Genomic DNA, 26,538 nt, shown 5'->3' with positions numbered 1-26,538 from the left:
AAGTTATTAAAAAATATATTTTCCTGACTTTTTAAAAAAAAGTTTTTTTAATTCAGCCTTAAAATAAACTTCCGGTGTGGGGAGGGTTTTTAACAATAAAATATGTTTTTATAACTTTATTTTAAAATGTTTGTGTATTTTTAAACACAGGCGCAAGATTTTAAAGAACATTTGCTGGGCAAGATATTCGTAAATATCGGAAATCTTGCCCTGCAAGTGTCCTCGCTCCCGATATGCGTTGGATCTGTCAAGCCAGAAACTTGACGGATCGGAAAAGCCAGTTTTCAGCACATACACATTGTGTGCTGAAAACCGGCTTTTCCGATGCCTTCCCGGGTCCATAGAAACTTCGTACGGACCTGGGACACCGGAATTTCAGGGCCAATCTGTTTACTATTCTTCCAACCAAAATGAATAACATCACATTTCCCCACATTATATTTAATCTACCACCTTATTGCCCACTCACTTAAACTGTCTTTATCCCTTTGCAGGCTTTATGTCATTTGGAGGTTAATTTCCCACCTAGCTTTGTATCATCAGCAAACTTGGATACATTGCACTTTGTCACTTCATCCAAGTTATTAATATAAATTGTAAATAGTTGAGGCTCCAGCACTGATCCTTGCGGCACCCCACTAGTTACAGCCTGCCAACCGGAAAATGACCCGTTTATCCCTACTCTGTTTTCTGTCCATTAATAAATCCTCTATCCATGCTAATATATTAACCCCAATTTCATGAGCCCTTATCTTGCATTATCTTTTATATGGCACCTTATTAAATGCCTTTTGGAATTGGAAATCATGTTTACAACTACATTCACTGGTTTCCCCATTATCTACTCTGCTAGTTACATCCTCAAAAAACTTCTAATAAATTTGTTAAACATGATTACTCTTTGATAATACCATGTTGACTGCCTAGTTATATTATGATTTTCAAAGTGCCCTGTTACACTTTCCTAATAATGCATTCCAGCATCTTCTCAACAACTGATAGCAGATTAACCAAGTTACCAAATCTTGGAAATGTAGTGAAGATGGTGGCTTCTAAACTTATTAACAGAGAAATTATAACCTGGCGCTTGTTTTGCTAGCATTTACAGTGTTACTGCAATTCAAATTGTTTGGGCTTTCAATGAAGTGAATTCCTGCTAAGATAACTCTGGCACTTAAATCTAGCTCTTCTGAGCTAGACCTGTAAACTGTGCATGTTTACAACTACATGGCTAGATTTATTTTAAGTAATGTCAATAATAATTTACTGAAGTCGATGATGTTTTAAGTTGGGTTTGTCTCTGTTACGTCCTAGGATGCTCTGATAATGACTCCATGAGGCAATGTCTTGTACTTGAACTGTAGTGATCTTAGTCCTTTATTGATAACTCCAGAGTGAGGATCACACCTGGTGGTCTGCCTTTTATACTAGGCCAGGCACACCTGTACAGGTAACCTACAAGTCTCCCATTGCTGTGCCCTCTTGTGGCACATCTTGTGATAGTACAGACAGTAGCCATGTCGGATACATGACATCACTCTCCCCCAAGCCTTTAGTGCAAATCTCCTCTGCATTGACTATGCTCTGGGCTTGGCTCTATCTAGTTGACCCTTGGTGGGTCATTTCAATCTTGGGTGAGTGGTTGGTGTTTTGTTGGCAGTAGTGCTGGTGGTTGCTGTTTATGTGTGTCCCTGACCACTCCATTCTCTTTCTCTTTCCCCCCCCCCCCCCCCCCCCCCCCCCGCAACATATAGATTATGCTGGAGGCTTATTGCATTCATATACATTCAAGTCCAGAAACACAAGTTTGCATTACATTTGTGGTTCAGTTGTGAGACAAGTGCATTAGACTGGTGAGATACATTATCGATATGTACTGGGGATCGGTAACCGGTGCGTAAGGAGAAGCTAGTTCCAGAACTGTTGGATGATGTCCAGGCAGTCTGGTGGTGGCGCGATACCCAGTGCTGGCAGTGGGAACCCGGTTGACTCAAGTTGTCTGCTCTCGGGGCTGTTGCCGTTGCTCCTAGCGTCGGGCAGGTTCACTGATGCCTGTGACCTCCATGTCCTTTCTGTGTGCCCTGGGTCGCTGCTGCTCCTGAGGAGCTATCATCTAGCAGTGCACAGGGAACTGCTGACTCGCTTGCCTGGGCGTTGTTTGGTTTGGGATCCTGGCTGGTCCCAGTCCATTTGGGGAGAACTGTTCCGGGTGATCCTTTGTTACTGGGTATGGCCTTGGTGGCGATGGGATCTGGGGGCTGTGCCTTAGCACAGTTTGCTCTTTCACGGTTGTGGCAGTTGGTGCCATCGGGTGCCTGAGAGACTGAGCCGATCAGGGGCAGAGTATCAATACCGGTGCCATTGCCCTCCTTATTAAGGATGTCATAGCAGTGCATTTGGAAAGAGGTGACATGATAGGTCCAAGTCAGCATGGATTTGTGAAAGGGAAATCATGCTTGACAAATCTTCTGGAATTTTTTGAGGATGTTTCCAGTAGAGTGGATAAGGGAGAACCAGTTGATGTGGTATATTTGGACTTTCAGAAGGCGTGCGACAAGGTCCCACACAAGAGATTGATGTGCAAAGTTAGAGCACATGGGATTGGGGGTAGTGTACTAACATGGATTGAGAACTGGTTGTCAGACAGGAAGCAAAGAGTAGGAGTAAATGGGTACTTTTCAGAATGGCAGGCAGTGACTAGTGGGGTACCGCAAGGTTCTGTGCTGGGGCCCCAGCTGTTTACACTGTACATTAATGATTTAGATGAGGGGATTAAATGTAGTATCTCCAAATTTGCGGATGACACTAAGTTGGGTGGCAGTGTGAGCTGCGAAGAGGATGCTGTGCGGCTGCAGAGCGACTTGGATAGGTTAGATGAGTGGGCAAATGCATGGCAGATGAAGTATAATGTGGATAAATGTGAGGTTATCCACTTTGGTGGTAAAAACAGAGAGACAGACTATTATCTGAATGGTGACAGATTAGGAAAAGGGGAGGTGCAACGAGACCTGGGTGTCATGGTACATCAGTCATTGAAGATTGGCATGCAGGTGCAGCAGGCAGTTAAGAAAGCAAATGGCATGTTGGCCTTCATAGCAAGGGGATTTGAGTACAGGGGCAGGGAGGTGTTGCTACAGTTGTACAGGGCATTGGTGAGGCCACACCTGGAGTATTGTGTACAGTTTTGGTCTCCTAACCTGAGGAAGGACATTCTTGCTATTGAGGAAGTGCAGCGAAGGTTCACCAGACTGATTCCCGGGATGGCGGGACTGACCAATCAAGAAAGACTGGATCAACTGGGCTTGTATTCACTGGAGTTCAGAAGAATGAGAGGGGACCTCATAGAAACATTTAAAATTCTGACGGGGTTAGACAGGTTAGATGCAGGAAGAATGTTCCCAATGTTGGGGAAGTCCAGAACCAGAGGTCACAGTCTAAGGATAAGGGGTAAGCCATTTAGGACCGAGATGCGGAGGAACTTCTTCACCCAGAGAGTGGTGAACCTGTGGAATTCTCTACCACAGAAAGTTGTTGAGGCCAATTCACTAAATATATTCAAAAAGGAGTTGGATGAGGTCCTTACTACTAGGGGGATCAAGGGGTATGGCGAGAAAGCAGGAATGGGGTACTGAAGTTGAATGTTCAGCCATGAACTCATTGAATGGCGGTGCAGGCTAGAAGGGCCGAATGGCCTACTCCTACACCTATTTTCTATGTTTCTATGAGATTGCTGCTCTGCAGCTCGTGTGTATTGGCTGCTTGTGGCCACACTCCATGGTGCATAACTCTGGTCCCAGGGACGCAGGCCACAACGTTGGGTAGCTCGCTGGACCTGTGTGCTCCCGATGGGTGTTTGCCCGCTGCATTGGCTGTATGCAGTTGAAATCCTGCATCGCACAACGTTTCATTACTTATTATGAATACCCTGTAGCTCCGATTGTGATCACGCGACTTTTCCTTATTGCTGTGCCTCGGGTGCTGTGCTGGTCTGCTCTCTGGTGCTGGATCCAACCTCGGGTGAGGGCTTGCTTTGCCTCTGAGCGCAGAGGACGTCATTCGCTGGAGGAGTGAAGTCTTCCCACTTCCAATGGATCTTCTCCATCCACCTTCTTCCGAGTAGCGTTAGTCCATCACCTGCAACAATCCACAGACGTAACTTGTGCACCATGCCATCATGGAGTACCTTTACATCCGCACTACCAACGACTGGGATAAGTTCATCGGTGTAGGTGCGCAGCTTTGCCTGAACCGGGACCAACTTGGGTCGTTCAGTTTGATTGTCTCACAGCCTCAAAGGCTTCTTTATTCATTACTGACTGGCTTGCCCCCGTGTCCACTTCCATGAAGACTGGAACGCCATCTATCTCGACTTCCATCCTCAACGGGGAACATTCGGTGGTGCAGGTAAACATGCTGTATACCTCATCGTGGGGCTGAGCTGCCTCTCTGACTACCGTTTCATAATCCGCGCTGGATTCATGGCCATCTGCAGACTCTTCATCGACACAGTGAGTCATATTTCTCTTACACATTCGCTGGAGGTGGCCCTTTGTGCTGCAGCCTTTGCAAACATTGTCTTTAAAACGGCACTGGTGAGCCCTGTGATTCCTTCCACCACGCCAGCATGGGGCTACTCGGCTAGTCCCCCTCGACGGACTCTGAGTTAAGGGACTTGGGGGGTGCCTGTTCTCTCTTCCCTGAGAAGGTTCACGTTCTACAGTCCCACTCTGTGCTCAGTACTTGCCGGGTTTGAGTCCGGAGGATGAGTCATCTGCCTAGAGCCACAGGTCGACGTCATGAATGCCTGGCTCACAGAGATGGACTTCTGCATTGTGCCTGTGGTATCCGCCGACAGTAGCTTATGAAGAAGGCCCCCATGGCCGATTCCAATGACAAAAATGTCCCGCAGTGCTTCGGTGAGGTGGTCGCCAAAATCACACGGTGCCGCCAGCCTCCTGAGGTCTGCAGCGTATTTCGCGATTTCCTGGCCTTCAGGCCGTCGGTGGGTGTAGAACCGGTGTCTGGCTGTGAGGATGCTCTCCTTGGTCTTGAGTTGCTCATGGATCAGTGTTACGAGCTCCTCATACGTCTTGGTCGTTGTCTTCGCTGGTGCCAGCAAGTCCCTGATGAGGCCATAGACGGCCCCACAACTGGTTAGCAGGATAGCTCTGCGCTTGCCAGCCAGTGTGGTCGGGTTGTCTCCTGCCAGGTCATTTGCTGTTGAGAAATGGTCGAGCCTCTCCACAATCATCACCATTGGCGAACTGCTACAACGTACCAAGGGTAGCCATTTTTGCGTGAAAGTCCGTAATCTTGTTGCCAATTGTTATGCCCTAAGATGCTCTGATACTGACTCCACGAGGCAGTGTGTTGTACTTGAACTGTAGTGACCTTAGTCCTTTATTGATAACTCCAGAGTGAGGATCACACACCTGATGGCCTGCCTTTTATACTAGACCAGGCACACCTATACACCTATACCGGTAACCTACAAGTCTCCCACTGCTGTGCGCTCTAGTGGCACACCTTGTGATAGAAACAGTAGCCATGTAGGATACATGACAGTCTGTATCTTATAAATGGTGTATACCTCTCCGTAGTATCGGAAGAATGGCAATGGACAGACTGCTGCAGTAGCTAGCAGAGGCAAATGCACAATGGCAACCTCTTGTAGGTTGACTGCTCAGTTTTGGCAAACATTACCTGGAGTCTATGTGGAAGAAAATTCAGAGCCAGACTAAGTTAACTTGGATGGTCTGTGAAACGGATTTATGGAAGATAATGCATTTTGATCAAACTTAAGTGCTACTGTATGTGTGTTTGTTGTTGCCGATACAAGCTAGTTTTGTCTCTTGTGGATAGAATAGCTTCAAATCTCAAGATCACATGATGACCAATGGTTTGCTTTAATTTGTCAAATGAGCACTTTGTAAGCATAGCGTCCTTTAAACAGGAAAACACCCTCTGCACAATAGTTAATCATAAGCTTTGATGGGACTGAGCTTTAGCTGGTTATATGATAGCTTCGCTTCAGCTTTGAGCTATTCATCATCCAATAAGTTGTACGAATAAGTAGTATTCACAATAGACGGTGGAGGTACTTTTTCTGATTAAGCTTGGTTCTTGGAGGCTTGAAATTAGATCATTATAGTGAGGTACAGATTTGTTGAAAGCTTGTTGTGCTCCACCAAACTGGATCAAACTTTTATTTTCCTCTTGCAGATGAATACTAAAAGGAAGCTGGAGATGCAGCAGTACAGGCAAAAAGCTGTGGAATTGGAACTCAGCCGGCAGAAAGCAAGGAAAAGTGCCTTACTTACCCGTGTGCAAGAAATCATTGAAAATGTACAGGTTAGCTATTTACCTTTGTTTATAGTAATAGATTTTTAAACAGGAATTTTAAAATGCCAGAGCAAAATTGCAAGTTCAGAGGAGGTTTTATAGTTTTCTTCATTATCATTATGACATTTAAAACAAATTGACTATTGTAATTTGGAACCATTAGTGTTGCTATTTTTCCTTTGTCCAAGTAAATAGTTTGGTACATTCATGAACTATATTGTATGACAGTCGTGATATTTGCCATACTATAATACAAGAAAATGTGGACTATTTTTGTGACATATTTAGCTCAGTGGTAGAAATTTTGCCTCTAAGTCATGGGTTCAGTCCCACTCGACTGAGGGAGGTAATCTAGACTGAGGGAGTGCCTCGCTGACTTGAGTTGCTGCCTTTTTTAGATAAGATGTTAAATAGAAATCTCGGGTGGATGTAAAAGATCCCATGGCACTTTTCAAAGAAGAGTAGGGAGTTCTCCTGGTGTCCTGGCCTTTTATTCCTTAACCAACACAGATTATCTGGTAATTTATCTCATTGCTATGTGCAATTTGGGTGCCACTTTTTTTTAGGTTTTTAATATGCTGTCATGTCAGGCGTGTGTGGCTTCCCTAATGCTTTAGTTTATGGAGAGCAATTCAAACTCCTCTTGCTAGTATACTACTGTTAAATTAGACATAAGGAAAATATATAGGAGACAATGGATATCTCACTAAATTCACTGAGGTATCCATTTTATTGTGCACAAGATTACAAGGCGCATTTTCAATCTTTAGTCTGCAACTCATAAGTTGCTGTTATGTATGTTAAGATCTCTAGCCAGCAAAGAAATAATGGTTTATTGATTTTTTTTGTTTCTTTGCTAGTAGTGTCATATATTATAAGCGGGGGTGGGGAGAAACTGGCTTCTCGCTGCCTCCACCCATCCCTCCACAACCAAAAGATTGCTCTGGATGTTAATTTGGAAAATTAAGGATTTAAATGATCTTCGTTTAAAACCAGGTTCTCTTTCAACATTTCTTAATTTGTATAAAACTGCGACGATATCCCAAGAACTCTGTTTTGAGTTTTAGTCTTTGAAAGGTGGACTGTCCTGCAATTTTTATACCTCTAGTTTCAAATGCATGAGGGATATGAAATATTAATCTGGAAATCAAAATTAAGGAAGCTTAGATGTAGACCTTAAAATCACCAGTAAAACCTCTCCTCCTTTAAGACGCTCCTGAAAACCTGCCTCTTTGACCCAGCTTTTGGGCACCTGTCCTAATATCAACTTTGGTTCGCTATCAATTTTTGCCTGATTACACTCCTACGAAGCACCATGGGACATTTTATTATTTTAAAGGAGCTTTATAAATGCAAGTTGTTGTTATAAACTTGAGACCAGAGTCAGGCTGTCTATGGAAAAATGGGCAGGATCGATTTACTGATCTGGTAATTAGACAGATGGTTATAGGAGAAATTTAACATGTGCAGTGCTTAAGGCCTCAGCAATTCCTGGACTACCTGTGAATAATAGGTAATCTACACTCAATTTTTGAAAATTGTATCAATGCTGTTTTAAAAATGAACTTTTGGGCACTGGATGGTGTAGTGGGTTAGTTGTTGGCTTTTTGCCTCTGGGACCTGGGTTCAAATCCAGTCCTGACTGATGGTAGAATATCACTGTTTGCTGACTGTATGTGTCTAATGTGAGATGAGTTTGGGTACTCAATCCTGCTTCTAGTGGGAAAGAGTCTACACACAACTGTTTCAGGTTTGGCACTTGTTGGCAACCACGATAGCAGGTCAAAGGATGGTTGGATTGGGAAATGGAAAAATGCCACACTGGTACTGTAGGGGCGCTCTTCTGAAGCTGGGGCTGTCTCACATAGTGGGAGTAAAATAGAGGGAGCTTTACTCTGTCTCATGCTATGCTTTACCTAACCTGAGAGTCTTAATACTGACACTGGCTGTCTGAAGTGAAAATATTCCCTTAGCGCTAATGTTGATGAGTACAAAAATCTTAAAAGAATGGGGAGAAATAGGGCTAGATAATTGAAGTTGTTTAACACTTAATCTTCACATGGGTAGAATGTTCCACATACGCAGAGTCCAGGTTCTGCTTTTTTGGGGGTTGGGGCTAGCAGAGAAGATCTGTATGAAATCAGTTTGGAACTCTGATCAGTTGAAATAGCACAGTGCTGATGCTATTTGCAGCACTCCTAAGTTAGCTGGTAGGACATTCTAGGTATTGAACCTATGTCTTTTCTGCCTCTGACTCTTGTAATTACCCACTGAGCCATCAGGGAAGTTTAGAAAAAGGAGCATAGAAATGTATTTTTCCGCCTCTTGAGGGTGAATCTTGGTTGGATGGAACTTCCGGCTACCCCATAAAGATGAGTGCCTCTGTCCCTACCTCAAATATGTGGTGGGGGACTTTGAGATATTTTGGGTAGGTGGTTATTCTTGATGCTACTGGGGTGCCCATTTCACTGAAGGGTGGGGTTGTGGTGAGACAGATACCACTGTAGCACCTTACTTCAGAGTAAGTGGATCAACTATGCCAGCCAAAATTCTTAAAGAAATTCCTAATTTTGATTCAGCTACTTTCCCACCATAGTGTGAGCACAAGGCAAGCGGAACAGGTAGGTGATGGGTTGTTGTCTTGAACCATTGCAGTCCGTGAGATGGAGAGGCTCCCACAATGCTGTTAGGTGGGGATTTCTAAGATTTTGACCCAGCAACAACGAAGGAATGGTGATGTATGTCCAAATCAGGATGGTGTGTGATTTGGAGGGGATCTTGGTGGTGATGGTGTTCCCATGTGCCTGCTGCCCTTGTCCTTCTCGGTGATAGAGGTCGCGGGTTTGGGAGGTGCTGACGAAGAAGCATGGATGAGTTGTTGCAATGCATCTCGTAGAGCGTGCACACTGCAGCCAGTGGTGGATGAGTTGCTGATCAAGGGCACTGCTTTGTTCTGAATGGTGTTGAGCTTCTTGAGTGTTACAGCTGCACACTTCTAACCAAGTGAAGAGTATTCTGTCACACTCTTAATTTTTGCCTTGTAAGTGGTGGAGGAACTTTAGGGAATTCGAAAATGAGTCGTTTGCTGCTGAATACCCAGCCTCTGACCTGCTCTAGTAGCCATGGTCCAATTGAGTTTCTGGTCAATGGTGACGCCCAGGATGTTGATGGTGGGGGTTTCAGCGATGGTAATGCCATTGACTGTCCAGGGTAGGTGGTTAGGCTCTCTTATTGGAGATTGTCATTGCCAGTTACTTATGTGGCACAAATATTACTTGCCACTTCTGTTCATTTTTTTCAATGATAATAGAAGAGGAGCATGCATAGACCCAACTTAACTAAGTCCTGCACCAAATTCTTCCCCTGCCTGGCCAGATTGAATTTTTTGCATCTTCGCAATGGAGAAATTTCAAGGCTAGCTGTTTCAATTAAACACAATTCTTTTGTAACTTTTAAATGGAATTCTGATGGAGCAAATCTGAGTTGGCCTGACAGATTCAAATAAAATTACATTTGGTTTTGCCTTATGAACACTTGGCTTTTTTAGCCAGATTATTTATGAATGATGTTGCTACTTTTCTTAATCAAATTTTACTGCTATGGTTAGTTAGCGATTCATAAAATGTAATGATTTCAGCTAGCAAAAAGCCTTTCCATGTATCGCAGGTCATTTAGAAGGTTTGTCTTACTGTGTTTACAATTGTGTACTTGGATACCAAAAGCAAAACATTACATGGTGTGGGATTTTGTTAGGTTACACTACCAGCGGTTGCCAACAAACATTCAATTTTATGCTTCACTTCTGATGGACCTCCTGCAGTCTCTGAATATTTTACTTGAGATGGTGATGCTTTCAGATTGTATATAATTAATAGAAGTGGTGACTTTTTTTTTCAAAGGCTAAGACTTCAATTTTGTCTGCTTGAAGTTCAAAATATATCGTTTTTAATTTTCTGTTATTAACTGCTTCATAATGTACTGAAAAAGTAGCATTATAAAAAGTTGTCCAAAGTTCAGGCATGCATAGCATATTTTAGAAATGGAGAGGACAGGTGGCACATAAAATTATTACATTTTGCATTGTTGATCCTGATTTATTAAAACTTCTTTTTTTAAAGGTATGGAAAGTGCCAAGTACCACTGAATGTGTCAAAGACTCTGTTGCTCAAACTTCAGGAAGAATTGATGCAACAAATGGCTCCACAACAGTACAGCATACTGGCGATTCTTCAGTTTTCACAAGCTATTCTGACAAACCTGAGGACACCATTCTATCAACTAAGTCGCTATTAAAATTACAGGAAAAGATTGCCATTGAAGACTCTGATAAGTGTATTTGTTCCTCTCCAATAAGTGAGCTTCCCAAATCCACTTGCAGTATCCAATCTAATAACACTCTTTCAGTATGTGTGAGTCCCAAGAAAGGAGAATCAAAAACTGATGTACCTGTAAAGGAATCTCCTGACCATTATGCACTGAGCCTCCAGAATCTGCTTAAAAAGTCGAGAGAATATGTAGAGAGAGAACAAAATCGACGCAATGGGAAAAATGCTTCCAAGGAAGGTACAAATGAAAGCCACTCGGATAAAGAAAATGAAGGTGTTAAAATCAATGACTGGGAAAGAGAAAGAAACAGAATCTCTAACAAAAGTCGGAGCTCTAGTCCTGTAATAGTTGATAAATCGAGCAGTGGGAGGTCATCTTTGCAGTCACAAGTTGCCTCCATGATCAGTGAAAGCTTGGAAATGCATGATAAAACAGCAGTTAGCACCTCTACTTCGGTTTTATGTAGTTCATCAAAAGTAGACTTTCCAGCAAAGTCAATAAAAGACTTATCTAGAGAATCCGATTCAGATGAAGATTGGATAAACAGCTCAACATATGAACACGAAAGCAGTTTGCTTAAAAGCCTAACGGGATCCTATGCCAAACTTCCCAACCCTGAACCAAGTCGCAGTCCCAAAATGCACCAAAGACGTCCCAGGACATCGACCAATATTGTCATTAATAACCCAGTGAATGCTTATGAGCTAAGCCCAAAAGAAAGGTTCAAGGGGCTACCTGGGATAGATCACGGTAAAATAAATATTTGTAGTCTAGATGTAAGGAGAGCAGTGCCAAATGAAGCTTTAGCAGCTGTCAATCAAGAAGAAACTCCAAAAATTCCTGGCAAACTGAAAGATCTTCTGACATGTTTGGGAAGGGTAAATGATGTTCCTACAAAAGGTCATTCACAATATATATGCACTGAACCTTCTGGGAAATCTGAAATAAATATGATTGGAGCCATAATTGGTAATGAAGTTCAAGGGCCATTAAGGAGCTTAATTCACAAAGATTCATATGATTTGGAAAGGACTTCTCCATTATTTGTAAATAAGCAAGAAATATCCCAGCTATTGGAACCCCAGAACGGACTTAATCTCAGTGGCCAAAAGACGAGCAGCCTGATTGAAAATGCTAAACAAGGTTCCCCTGTTGAGCTTAACAAATCCTATGATGTCAAACATCCATCTCCAGTACTGCTGCAGACCCAAAATACAAGGCAACAAATGGATCTCTCAGTTATGTCTTCCGAAAATGAAAAGCATCTACAAAGCAGCATGGAAACTAAAGCCAAACGTAAGTTAGATCTGGATACTTTAAGTGCCAAAGAAAACAGAGTGTCCATTTTTAAAACTGCAGGCTCATATGTTGAGGAGATGAGCAGGTGGATTCGAGAGGAGAGACATCAGAGAGTTCCTATTAGCAGGAGTGATGCTGAAGTGACTTTAAATAGCCATATTACTGCTATAGGTAAGCACAGCTTTTTCTTGAGGTACAGAGAGGGTTGAATTCTCTTTTCTTAACCACGTCCTCTAAAATAGTACTGGTTTTGTGACCATGCTTTAATGTCCCTATGTGTTTTTCCTTGCAAAGATGCTGATGAGCTCTAATATTTCTTGCTGATTTTGTAGTCAGCACATAAGAAATAGGAGCAGGAGTAGGCCATACGGCCCCTCAAACCTGCTCTGCCATTTAATAAGATCATGGCTGATCTAGTTGATATTTGTTACTTTGCGATAAAACTATTGGAATTTAAGTCAGTGCAGAATTTTTGAAGGTTTTGAAATGTATTCACATTTTTGTTGCACAAGTGATTTTCTATAAATTTCTGATGCTGAAGATTATGGAGATTTCAGCAAATGCATCAAGAAAGAGGAACTAATTTTTTAATTATTATTTGTTCCGGGATGTGGACGTCGCTGGCAAGGCCAGCATTTATTGCCCATCCCTAATTGTCCTTAAGTGTTAGCGTCATAGTTTCTTCTATGTATATCGATAATTTGAATATAAGCCTAGAGAGAGTGGTAAAATTTGCAGATGATACCAAAATAGAAGATATAGTTAATTATTTAGAAGGCCAAAGGAAGTTGCAGAGAGATATTGACAAGATGGGGAATAGACAAAAAAGTTGCAGCTGAAATTCAATGTCAGTAAGTGGGAGGTGCTGCATTCTGGTTAAAGTTTATTGAAGGCTTTAGAGTGCCAGGATGCTGCTTGGTATGAGGAAGAGTAATTATAAATACAAAAGATATGTGGACCTATCAGAAGTATTTAAAATTATGAAAAGGTAGGACAGGGTAGATAGAAGCAGACTGTTTTAAGTAGTTGAGGGGTCATGAGCAAGGAAGATTTATAGCAGAGGGCAGGCGATACTTCAATATACAGGCAACTCTCGATTATCCGGGTCCCTCGGGGATTGGGCTATACCGGGTAAACGATTTCTCTTAGAATGAGTTGATATTATAAAGTTCAAACTTCAATGAATAAATACTGTGCAATCAGCTACAAACAGTAACAAGGCAGTTAAGTATGGACATTACCAGCATGCATGCAGGTGGCCTCGAGGAGGAGATTGTCTAGCTCCGGGATTCCGAAAGGACTCCGACGTCAGCGGCGGTCGCGAGAGACAGTGACTGCAGCAGCGCGCACACGGAATTTTAAATGCCGTTACAATGGTTTCTCGTTGCATCCGTGTGCGGATAATCGAGAGTTGCCTGTACCGAGTTTTGAAGCTATGGAATTCAATTCCAGGATTGAGGCAGAAACTGTCAACATTCAAGATTAGATTGGATAGGTGGATGAAAGAAAAGGGGTTGAAGGGATGTGGGAATAGGGTGGATAAATCAGATTGGAACTTTTCCACTCGTGTGGAGATTAAACACCACGTGTGAGGTCATCTATTTTGAATCTGAGAAAGACAAATCACAATATTTTCTTAATGGGGAGAGACTAGAAGCTGTGAGGAGCAAAGGAATATGTGGGTGTCCATGTGTCGTGATCACTAAAAGCTAGTACACATGTACAAAAAATAATCAAAGGTTAATGCAATGTTGACCTTTAACTCGAGAGGGTTGTAGTTCAAAAGTGAGGAAGTGAAGCTTCAGTTGTTCGGAGCCCATCTGGGAACCAAACCAAACCAAAGCTGCATTGGCCTTGGAGGGTGTACAGTGCAGAATGATACCAGAGATCTGGAAATCCAGAACAAGGGGGCATAATCTTAAAATTAGAGCTAGGCCATTTAGGTGTGAAATCAGGAAGCACTTTTTCTCAAAGGGCAGTGGTAATCTGGAAGTCATCCCCCCCCCCCATTCAATGAGGGGATCCAGGGAAATGGAGTTGAGAAACAGATCAGCAATGATCTAATAGAATGGTGAAACAGGCTTGGGGGGGCTGAATGTCCTACTTCTGTTCTTATGTACCACGGACTGGCTAGATCGAATGGCCTGTTTGTGTTGTGACTTCTATATATTTCTATGGACGAATTTTAACTGCTGTTTCAAAGCAGTGATGTGGTCTTTTGACTACAGAGCTGTGGTATGTAGAGGATAGTGGTGTACAGGATTCAAAGACCATTTTGGTCCACTTGGCAGTCCGAGAGTTTTAGAACAAAATACACAATTCACTACTTAACCTCTAAACTGAATCACCAATGCCTGTCCAATTCCTTCTTAACATTACTGATGTTACCTGTCTTGATCACCTGCCAAACACTCACCATCCTCTGTGAACTAGTTACAACTGATTCTTCAATTCACCTTCTTTGAGTTTCATCCCATGCCCCCATCATTGTTGTTCTTGTGCCATGATAAACTCTTTCTTGGGGTTCAACTTGTTGATATCTTTAAGAATCTTCAATACCTAAATAGATTCCCACTTAATCTTTTCTCTAGTCCTGCTCACCCATCACCCTGTGCTCGCTGATCTACATTGGCTTCCGGTTAAGCAATGCCTTGATTTCAAAATTCTCATCCTTATTTTCAAATCCCTCCATGGCCTCGCCCCTCCTTATCTCTGTAATCTCCTCCAGCCCCACAACCCTGCACCCCCCACCCGGAGATGTCTGTGCTCCTCTAATTCTGTCCTCTTGAACATCCCTGATTTATAATCGCTCAACCATTGGTGGTCGTGCCTTCTGTTGCCTAGGCCCTAAGCTCTGGAATTCCCTCCCTAAACCTCTCTGCCTCTCTACCTCTTTTCTCCTTCAAAACGCTCCTTAAAATATACCTCTTTGATCAAGCTTTTAGTTGCCTGTGCTAATTTCTACTTTTGCAGCTTGGTGTCAAATTTTTTTTATCTCAATACTCTTATGAAGCGCCTTGGGACGTTTCACTATGTTAAGGGCACTATATAAATACAAATTGTTGTAGTGTTAGCAGCTACTGTCGTTTTTCCTTGTAGCTCAGATATTTGATACTCGATATCAGATTGGTAACCTTTTGCTGTGCCTTTTCTGAAGCCATCAAGTCCTTCCTGTAGCATGGCAACCAGAACTGGTCACTATAACACAGGAAGGAGACAATGGCACTGGAAAAATTGCAAGCTGTTATTTTGAATAACATTCCCCTCCATCTGTGTAAAAGTTAATGTGGTTGTGACTTAATTTGGTGTTTTTGTAGTTCCAAGTGAAGCCTTGCATATACTCTAACAAGCATGAAGTTGTTATCTGAATGGGGAAGGGATCAGTGGCTGATATTAACAAAGTTTTTGTATGTTGATTATGGGAGAGCCATTGTGGGGCATGTTGGAACTGTCTGACTGTATTGTGATTTTAAAGTGCTCACATCTGTGAAGTAAGATTATTGCATAAACTCTTTCCGCTAATTGGGAAACATGACCAGTACTTGTACTACTTTGTATCAGAGGGAGGGATCAGACGACGGCCACTATCGCCAATTTATATCAATAGAAGGATTTAATTTTTTTAGCTTTTTTAAAAAAAACATTGTCAATATTTTCTATGAATTGAAACATTAAAATTTATAAAATTTTAAATTTTTAAATCTTAGTCATATTAGCAGTTGTTAGATATAAACTATTATTGGCCCAGATTTAGCAGTAAAAATAACGGTGAGGCTATCAGCGCTCACAATTGAGTAAATCAGACAGCAACTTCCAGCGACCACGTATTCAGTTAAATGTGGAAATCAGGAAGTTGTTGTCTGAGTTACCCTGCACCTCCAGAAGCTTTGCTACACAGTATCTCAGCGAGAGACTCGACATTGAAACACATGGAATGCGTGAGCTTGCTGTACTTGCGTGATAAATGCACAGTAACCTTGCCAGAAAAAGTTAAGGCTTGCCAATCTAAAGTGGACTGCCAAACAACTTCTCTGGCATTGAAAATTTTGCAAGCGTGGAGTCTCATTCCTTCAGATTTTAATTATTGTTGGAAAAAAATTTTTTAATTTAAAAAAAAAGTAAAATTTTCTCTTTACTTTTTTTCTGTCTCTTTTAGCTCTCTCTTAATTCTATCTTTATTTCTGTCCCTTAATTCATTTTTTGTACATGATTTGGCATTGAATTAAATATTCTAACTTGCACTTCCTGGTTTAGACTTTGGATTCTTCAATCTGATTAGGTTAAAGAGATGCACAGTTGCTTGACCCATTCTCACAGGTAACAGATCCCCTATAGAGAACGCACTGCGCTGAAATGGATTTCTAATTACCGCAAGTTCCAGTGCAAAAGCCCACAAAGTCTGTGGACAAGTGTAATGTTACTGACCGTAAAATCCAGGCCGATATATTTTTACAAGAGTGCTCAATGTTCAATTTAACTTTTTTTCCTGTTATTCAGATGACGAGCTTATCACAAAGCAGATGATTGCTTTTGTAGAAATGCGAAAGCAATTAGAAGAACAACACACCTTACAACTCTCCATGCTGATTGCGGAACAAGAGAAGGAACAAGAGAAACTGCGAAGGGTAGGGAGAGCACTCGATGCATTTCAGGCTTTGAGACTTGCCTTCAAACCTTAATCCACGAAACATAATAAATAAAATGACTGCTGGTTATTTGGTGTTTCTATTGTTTAATGCTAGGAATCTGCCTTTTTGCACCTTTTCCAATGCCATAATGTTCTTCCAGAATTGGTTAAGTTACAGGAAGGACATTGTGACCCTGGAAAAGATAGAAAGCTGTTATTTTGCAGTATTGTTGGAGGGCATGTAACCTGCTAATACCCTACTTTAATCCTTCCACTTGTTCCCCTACATTGTGCAACTGTCTCTTTGTGATGTATGAAGTTCCCTCAATTGTACTGATCTTTGATTTTTATTCCTTAATCCACTTTTTCCAGATTGACACTTGGAATACTTGAATGTAATGATCACAAATAACCAGTAAAAGTTAAATACCTCGGGTTTCTGACTGAAGATAGTTGGTACTGTGGAAGAGAGGCAGTAGCTGCTTTTATTTTTCCTTGTTCCTTTTTTTTCGATCTTTGCAGCTTTTGCACACCTCAGTTGCCCAATATGCGAATTGTGAGCGGAATGGTCCGTTACAATTTTTGGGTTGTTGCATTCGATAATGATTTTGCTTTGGCGTCAGCAATTATTCCCTTAAATGAACCTCGCCCTGTTCCCTAACGATCCAGAGCACACCTTTTCTGCCTACTATCTAGGTAGTATGACTTGGGGATGATACAGAACCCCTGCTCCATAAACTGGCTACTGAAATATGCCGCTACATGAATTCTCCTCATTTCCTCAATTGTAAATAAGGGAAGAGCCACCTGAACAAAATTGTTTTCTTTTGTTAGGTCTCAGACTTGCTCTCTTACGTTTATCAGTCAAACCAACTCTTGTATTATATCTAACAGTATATCTGCACCAGATTTCCAGTTGAATAGTGCTTGTCCTGTAATCCATTAAAGCATAAAATAGGAATATATTTCCTTGCAAAATACGGCAAGTTGAATTTAGCACTGGCTCACAAGACAAACACTGGGAAACTGTTCCTTCACGAGCATAGCCTTAGACCTTTACCCACGTACTCTACGGCTTCCCGGTGGGGGGGCCATAGACCATTTTATATTATTCAATGCTGATTAAAAACCTAATTTATTTCCTGATCATGCTTCCCAGGATGCCTTGTCAAACAGATACTTCCCAAATACCATTCTTGAGGGTTCCCAGTTGTACTAAATTGACGTGTTCCCCAGCTTCATGATCATCTGAATTTGTTCATCCAAAAAAATGGGTCTCAAGGAAATTGCACAAATGAGGGTCCATCTTCTCAATGGTCAATTTGTGCAGATTCTTCAGACACTGGTAACATTTTGGGATTCCTTAAGCTTAACGGGGAAGAAAAAGCCTAGGTAGAATAGTTTTTGTTTGAAGAATCCCCCTCCCCATAAAGATACATATAGACTTATAAAAATATTGGTTACAAAAAAGGCCTTAGCGCTCCCCCTCTCCAGGGCCACCCCACAGCGGACAAGAGCACGGAACTAAGCAGTCCGAGCGACTCTTTTCCCCCCCCCCCCTCCCCAAATGGGCTGCATCCATCCTGGACCTATAGATGACCAACTTGGTCAGACCCACAAGAAGGTCCTCCAAATTGCCTTCCCCCTTCAAAAGCAGGTGGGCAAAGATTTGGAGCGTCAGACTAAAGTGGAGCCTGAAATTGAGAAGCAGTTCCTTTAAATAATTGAATAGGGGCTACAACCGATCAACTTGGTATGTAGCATACTGCCTGGCCAATCTGCTAGAATTGAAGGATGGAAGACCAAGTTCTTCTGGTCTATAACTAATCTATGGACAGGTAGGCAACACAACAATTGTCTGTTTCATTAACATCTAGGGTAGAAGGGAGAAAAAGTAGATATTCCTAATTTGACTAGTGAGGACAATGCACTCAAATTCGACATAAATCCAATCTCATGTGGACTTCACACTTGGAGTTTAGAAATTCTCTAGTCATCATCATAGGCAGTCCCTTGGAATCAAGGAAGACTTGCTTCCACTCTTAAAAATGAGTTCTGAGGTGACTGAGCAGTCCAATACGAGGGCCATAGTCCCTGTCACAGGTGGGACAGACGGTCATTGAGGGAAAGGATGGGTGGAACAGGTTTGCCGCACGCTCTTTCCGCTGCCTACGCTTGGTTTCTGCATGCTCACAGCGATGAGACTTGAGGTGCTCAGCGCCCTCCCGGATTTAATTCCTCCACTTAAGGCCATCTTTGGCTAGGGACTCCCAGGTGTCGGTGGGGATGTTGCACTTTATCAAGGAGGCTTTGAGGGTGTCCTTGAAACGTTGCCTCTGCCCACCTTTGGCTCGTTTGCCGTAAAGGAGTTGCGAGTAGAGCGCTTGCTTTGGGAGTTTTGTGTCAGGCATGCGGACAATGTGGCCTACCCAACGGAGCTGATCAAGTGTGGTCAGTGCTTCAATGCTGGGGATGTTGGTCTGGTCAAGGACGCTAACGTTGGTGCATCTGTCTTCCCAGGGGATTTGCAGGATCTTGCGGAGACATCGTTGGTGCTTTTTCTCCAGCGATTTGAGGTGTCTACAGTACATGGTCCATGTCTCTGAGCCATACAGGAGGGCGGGTATTATTACAGCCCTGTAGACCATGAGCTTGGTGGCAGATTTAAGGGCCTGGTCTTCGAACACTCTTTTCCTCAGGCAGCCAAAGGCTGCACTGGCGCACTGGAGGCGGTGTTAAATCTCGTCGTCAATGTCTGCCCTTGTTGATAAGAGGCTCCCGAGGTATGGGAAATGGTCCACGTTGTCCAGGGCTGCGCCGTGGATCTTGATGACTGGGGGCAGTGCTGTGCGGCGGGGACAGGTTGGTGGAGGACTTTTGTCTTACAGATGCATTCGTTATAATCTACCAAAATTCTCTGGACTCTGGGGAGGTACCATCGGATTGGAAAGCAGCTAATGTAACGCCTCTGTTTAAAAAAGGGGGCAGACAAAAGGCAGGTAACTAGGCCGGTTAGTTTAACATCTGTATTGGGGAAAATGCTTGAAGCTATCATTAAGGAAGAAATAGCGGGACATCTAGATAGGAATAGTGCAATCAAGCAGACGCAACATGGATTCATGAAGGGGAAATCATGTTTAACTAATTTACTGGAATTCTTTGAGGATATAACGAGCATGGTGGATAGAGGTATACCGATGGATGTGGTGTATTTAGATTAACAAAAGGCATTCAATAAGATGCTACACAAAAGGTTACTGCAGAAGATAAAGGTACGCGGAGTCAGAGGAAATATATTAGCATGGATCGAGAATTGGCTGGCTAACAGAAAGCAGAGAGTCGGGATAAATGGGTCCTTTTCGGGTTGGAAATCGGTGGTTAGTGGTGTGCCACAGGGATCGGTGCTGGGACCACAACTGTTTACAATATACATAGATGACCTGGAAGAGGGGACAGAGTGTAGTGTAACAAAATTTGCAGATGACACATAGATTAGTGGGAAAGCAGGTTGTGTAGAGGACACAGAAAGGCTGCAAAGAGATTTAGATAGGTTAAACGAATGGGCTAAGGTTTGGCAGATGGAATACAATGTCGGAAAATATGAGGTCATCCACCTTGGGGGGGGGGAAAACAGTAAAAGGAAATATTATTTGAGTGGGGAGAAATTACAACATGCTGTGGTGCAGAGGGACCTGGGAGTCCTTGTGCATGAATCCCAAAAAGTTAGTTTGCAGGTGCAGCAGGTAATCAGGAAGGCGAATGGAATGTTGGCCTTCATTGCGCGAGGGATGGAGTACAAAAGCAGGGAGGTCCTCCTGCAACTGTACAGGGTATTGGTGAGGCCGCACCTGGAGCACTGCGTGCAGTTTTGGTCACCTTACTTAAGGAAGGATACACTAGCTTTGACTATTCACTAGGCTGATTCCAGAGATGAGGGGGTTACCTTATGATGATAGATTGAGCAGACTGGGTCTTTACTTGTTGGAGTTCAGAAGGATGAGGGGTGATCTTATAGAAACATTTAAAATAATGAAAGGGATAGACAAGATAGAGGCAGAGAGGTTGTTTCCACTGGTCGGGGAAACTAGAACTTGGGGGCACAGCCTCAAAATACGGGGGAGCCAATTTAAAACCGAGTTGAGAAGGAATTTTTTCTCCCAGAGGGTTGTGAATCTGTGGAATTCTATGCCCAAGGAAGCAGTTGAGGCTAGCTCATTGAATGTATTCAAAATAGATAGATTTTTAACCAATAAGGGAATGAAGGGTTACGGGGAGCAGGCGGGTAAGTGGTGCTGAGTCCACGGCCAGATCAGCCATGATCTTTTTGAATGGCGGAGCAGGCTCGAGGGGCTAGATGGCCTACTCCTGTTCCTAATTCTTATGTTCTTATATGTTTATTGAAAGGCCCATGCTTTCGTACGCCTCAGTGAATATGTTGACTATGACTTGGAGTTCAGCCTCTGTATGTGCACAGACGCAGGTATCATCCGCGTACTGTTGCTCGACAACAGAGGTTGGGGTGGTCTTGGATCTGGCCTGGAGACGACGAAGGTTGAACAGGTTCCCACTGGTTCTGTAGTTTAGTTCCACTCCAGCAGTGAGCTTGTTGAGTGTGAGGTGGAGCATGGCAGCGAGGAAGATTGAGAAGAGGGTTTGTGCGATGGCACAGCCCTGCTTGACCCTGGTCCGGACGTGCATTGGGTCTGTAATGGATCCATTGATAAGGACCATGGCTTGCATGTCGTCGTGGAGGATGGTGACTAACTTTTGGGGGCAGCCAAAACTGAGGAGCCCGCTCCATAGACCTTCGCGATTGACAGTGTCAAAGGCCTTTAAGGTCAAAGAAGGCCATGTACAAGTGATGGTGCTGTTCCCTACATTTTTCTTACAGCTGTCACGCTGTAAAAATCATGTCCGTTGTATCCCGTAGGGGACCAAATCCGACTGTGACTCCGGGAGGAGCTCCTCAGCCACAGGGTGAAGACAGTTGAGGAGGACTCTAGCGACGACTTTCCCAGTTGCTGATAACAGAGAGATTCCTCTGTAGTTGCTGCAGAGTCGGACTTGTCCCTTTTTAAAAGATGGTCACGATCACTCAGATCTTCCGGCATGATGAGAGAGATGAGGTCATGCCTCTCCGCCATACCTCAGTGCCTCAGCAGGGATTCCATCCGCATCCCAAGCCTTGTTGTTCTTAAGTTGTGTTATGGCTTTTTCTACCTCATGCAGGGCTGGGGTTTTACTGAGGTGGTGGTGGGTATCATGCTGCAGGATGGGGTCGAGGACACTCAAATCAAAGGCAGAGTGTCGGTTGTGGAGATCTTCGAAGTGCTCCTTCCAGCGGGCCCTGACTGCCTCGATGTCCTTGATGAGTGTTTCCCCATTCTTGGCCAGCAGTGGGGTGGGGCCTTGGGTGTTTGGGACGTAAATGGCCTTGACTGTGGTGAAGAATCCTCGCACATCATGGCTGTCGGCCAGCTGCTGTATCTCCTGTGCTTTCTCCATCCACCATCTGTTCTATAGGTCTCGAGTTTTTTGTTGGACCTTGACCTTTAGCCATCTGTAATACTGCCTTGCTGCTCTCTAGTTGGGTAGTTGTTTAAGGCTCAGAAATGCCCTGCGATGGCGATCTATTAGCTCTTGGATCTCCTGGTCATTCTCATCAAACCAGTCCTGGTATTCCCTGGTTGAGTGACCGAGGGTCTCTTCGCAGGCGCTGGTTATGGAGGCCTGGAGGGCAGACCAAGTGCTGTGGGCGTTATGCGTCTCAGGGTCCTCGAGGCACACCAGGTTAGCTGTGAGGTGCTGACTGTATAGGGCTCTTAGCAGGGTCTTTGAGTGCCCCAGCATTGCCTTTTTTACGGCATTGCTTCTGCTGCCGTCACCGCTTTGGGGCTATGTTGATGTCAGTGATGGAACAGATTAGGCAGTGGTCTGTCCAGCAGCCGTCGGCTACTGACATGGCACGTGTGATGCACACTTCCTTGCGATCCCTGGTTTGGACGATGACATATCGAGCAGGTGCCAGTGTTTGGAGCGAGGTTGTTGCCACGATGCCTTGTACTTGTCCCTCTGGCGGAACAAGGTGTTGGTGATGACCAGGTCATGTTCTCGACATTTTGTCAGGAGCAGGGTACCGCTGGAGTTGGTTTTCCCTACCCCCTCTCTGCTGATCACACCTCCCCAGAGGACTATGTCCTTGCCGACCCTGGCGTTGAAGTCACCGAGGGGGATTAATTTGTCGTCCACAGGGACGAGGGACAGGGATTTTTCGAGGCTGGAGTTAAAAACCCTCTTTGGTCTCATCTGTCGCATTGAGTGTTTGGGACGTACGCACTGATGACTGTGGCGCATTGATTCCGGGATAGGGTGAGTCGGAGAATCATGAGACGTTCATTAATCCCGCAGGGGAGTCTCTGAGGCGGTCGGCCAGCTCGTTTTTGATAGCGAAACCGACTCAGTGGAGGCGGCGTTCTTCCTCTGGTTTCCCTTTCCAGAAGAAGGTGTAACCTTCACCTTGTTCCTTGAACTGGCCTTCCCCTGCCCACCGGGCATCTATGGCTGTGCGGCGTTCCGGCCTATCGCTGTTGGAGTTGTCCATGAGGGCCCTGACGTTCCAGGTCCCAAATTTCATGTTAAAGAAGTGGAAGGTGCCTGTGCGTGAGTTCTTTTTAATGTGGGGTGGCCATTGCACATCAGCCACCACACGGGATTAGCTGAGCAAGGTTGCTCAGCTAAACCCGTGCAATAGCCGGTGTGCAACGGCCACCCCACGTTAAAAGAACTCGCGCACAGGCATCTTCCACTCCTCTCTAGTCTGGAGTTTCTGAAGCTGTTGCTTTTCTTTTCTCTGTCTGGCACAGTTGTGCACAGTTATTGCTGGAGGGGAGAGTTATGGATGATATAATCTGCATTGGCCCTGCTGGCCAAAGAAATTACGACTATCTGACATGTTGCTGATATACCTCATCATGTAGGCCTGGAGCATACTGGCCAGTAATTTGCTGTCAGCGGCGAAGCAAAGGCGTTTGCCGCTGGCCCCAAAGAAAGCTTCCCACAAAGATCTTGCGATTCTGTGGCGATGTTTGGCTTTTTCGACGTTCAGTTGAGATCAGTGTAGTGCAATGAGAATCTCATAGTGCGAGCTGCTGTGACATGAGCAAACTTTCTAAGCAGCCAATCACAATGCAGAATTCTCAGACGGGAAACCGTGAAGTGAAGGGGTGCTTTTATTCTGACTTTTTTTAAAAAGTTAGAGAACAAAACAAAGATTGGGGCTCTCGCATAGGGAAAAAGGCAAACCTGAAATAAATATGAACAAGCTTAATTAAAACTTTTTTTTTTTAAGTTTCTTAAAAATTGTAATATTTATTAAAAAGGAGAAATTTGACACTCCAGAAAATTAAAATTTGTTTTACAGGGCCATAACGTTTGTTTAGCAGTCAGTATGCTGTTAACCCCAGTTACACCTAATCCAACAAGGTCTAACTTTTAATGGGATATTTATCAGCAATATTAGCGTGAAAAGGCCAAAGTTTTTGACTGTTTCACTGATTCACCTGATTATAGGTTATGGGAGCGGAGCCCACAGTGCAGCCAGTGTCTGAACAGTGAATGACTGACTGCAACTTCAGGATTTCCATGTTAGGATGCGCATTCGCTACATCCTGATGTTGTGGTCAGTTTCAAATGGATAATAACAGGGAATGGTGTTCGTTCACTGTTGATACCCACCGCAAATTCCGGGCTATTGATTCAATCTTTTGATTCTACAACTAAATTTGGCATACTGCCCAACTTCAATTTAATAGGCTAGTTTGCAAATGATCTCAAGGAAAGTCTCCATTTAAAAAAAATATATAATACGATAATTGAAAGAAACTTGTGTGATATACATGAGTTTCTGGAATGTGTATAACATTTCCGAAGCTTCCTTGAAACCAAGCTGCACACGTGTCCATATTGTGTCCATATGAATCTTAAACATTCCTTTATCTGAAGTATTATTGGTAATTCCCTTATCAGTTTAGTAAAGAAAATAAAAAGACTGATCAAACTGAGCATCCTTCGATGCCAGTGTGGAAGTTCATACTAGTCTTTCACAAGTTTATGTACTGACCCCCTGAGCCGGTATTTCTGGTGACCTGATTTCTAACCTGGAAAATTGGCCAACTGGTTAGCTTGGAGTCAGTTTGGAGAACTATTGAATTCTAGGCACTTGTAATTTGACATGATGATGTAGGGCAACTTCTCGGCCTCCTTGTAAGTTCTTCTCTAAAATAGTCTTTAAATTTCATTGCTCTTGGGGGTTCCAATGGCACTCTTGGATTTGGAGGAGGAAGAGCAGGTGTGACTGGTATTCTGGAATAACTGTCCATAAGTGTCCATAAATAAATGGAATAATTTAATTTGGTGATAGATCTGAACTCTGACCTTTTTAAGATAGCTGAGCATCTTGGTGAAATATCACAGGTGCATCATTTGATGCCTTAAAACTTTAGTAAATACAGTTGTTGAATGGTTTATGTACCAATTCTGCAATTACGTTAATTTCTAAAGGTGCTTTTAAAGGTGCTACAGGCTTCTAAGTGGTATGCATGTCTACATTTCCTTTTCAAAAGTTATAAAGACGCTTGAATGCATGTAGCTATTTGATGCTAGTGCTCGAAAATTGCTCTACAATGATAAAACATTTTCTACATGAAAGTGCTTTTATGATGTAAAGGGAGTGGAATTTTCTTAAGGATTGGCATCAATGCTGGCAAAGATCAGAATGCTGGTTTAGCAATAAGCAGTTGGATATTTCCCATTGTATCTTGGTATTCCTCTAGTTAAGTATAACCATGTTTAATTGATGGAGGTGTTGATCCATCTTGATTGCTTGTGATCTGATTAATGCTGCAGGTTTCCAGATTGCCTTTTGTTGTTGAGGTACTTAAGTCACAAAAGTTAACAAGTAATATAAAGCATCTTACCGTCAACAAAATACTAATAGAAAGTTTGTTGGATGCTCATGTGCTTTCATGTAGAGAAAAGTAATAGTTCGACTCACTTATGGTACCTTTAGTTGGTAAAGTTGTTTTACTTGTTACATTTTTGATCTGCAGGAAATTGAAGAACAGGAAAGACGATTCAGAGAGCAAAGGAATTTTGTGATGGAATCATCTGAAAGTCGTTCAAGTAAAGAAACTACTTTAGATTGGAGGAGAATAAATGAAAATTACTCCAAACCATCTCTGATCACTCGAGTGGATGGTAATCAGCCCAGTATTTCTTGTAACATTGGTAATTGGAGTTTCAAGAGACCAATATTTTTCTATTTTGAGACTACAGCACTAAAGCAATAAGGCACATTAGTTTTCACTGTTGTTTGAATCTTAACCAACAATTATGAATTTTAATGATGCATTTGATTTTTTTTAAAGTCCTTGTCAAAACCGGATTTAAAATAGTCTGCTCTATCTAATTCAAAGTTGTTTCTTTCAAATTATCTGATTAAATTTTTAAGAACTAAATTCTCAATTTGCTGTGTAATGGAGTTGTTTAATTTTGAATAAATCAATTTTGTTGAGTAAAAATGACTTCAAATTGTCAGGTATCGACTATGTTGGTACTGTAGGTGTGTATCAGTATTATATCATCAGTTTGGCTCACTTGGTAGCACTTTTTAACCTGTGTCTACAAAACAACAGTGACCACACTTTTTATATATTTTTTAAACGTAATTAATTGGTGATGAAGCACTCTGGGACATATTGAGAACATTAAAGGTGCAAGCTTCTTCTTTAAAATGATGTTCAAAGGTGTGAAACCTGATTTTTTTTTTAATGTTGTTCCTGAAAATTTGAAGTTTTCAATGCTTCAGTAAACCTAATTTCCAAAGCATTTAAACTGTTCTCAACTAAGTATCTATTATGTTTAACATTAGTTATTGTGAATATGAT

General features: G+C 42.8%; 1 protein-coding gene across 5 annotated transcripts in view; it reads left to right on the top strand.

Moving 5' to 3' along the window:
* Window positions 1-26,538, top strand: part of LOC139281036 (centriolar coiled-coil protein of 110 kDa-like) — a 59,658-nt gene that overhangs the window by 12,628 nt on the left and 20,492 nt on the right. For 3 of the 5 annotated variants that reach the window (XM_070900918.1, XM_070900916.1, XM_070900917.1), the window contains 4 exons: window positions 6,223-6,351; window positions 10,461-12,138; window positions 16,465-16,592; window positions 25,702-25,879. In XM_070900918.1, coding sequence (XP_070757019.1) covers window positions 6,223-6,351; window positions 10,461-12,138; window positions 16,465-16,592; window positions 25,702-25,879 — 2,113 coding nt within the window. The remainder of the gene's footprint in view (window positions 1-6,222; window positions 6,352-10,460; window positions 12,139-16,464; window positions 16,593-25,701; window positions 25,880-26,538) is intronic. The other 2 variants (XM_070900920.1, XM_070900919.1) reach the window with 2 other exon arrangements.

Source organism: Pristiophorus japonicus, chromosome 15 (assembly GCF_044704955.1).
Source record: "Pristiophorus japonicus isolate sPriJap1 chromosome 15, sPriJap1.hap1, whole genome shotgun sequence".
Taxonomy (NCBI): Eukaryota; Metazoa; Chordata; class Chondrichthyes; family Pristiophoridae; genus Pristiophorus; species Pristiophorus japonicus.
Note: the sequence above shows the minus strand (reverse complement) of the source record. Positions and strands in the feature narration are given on the sequence as shown.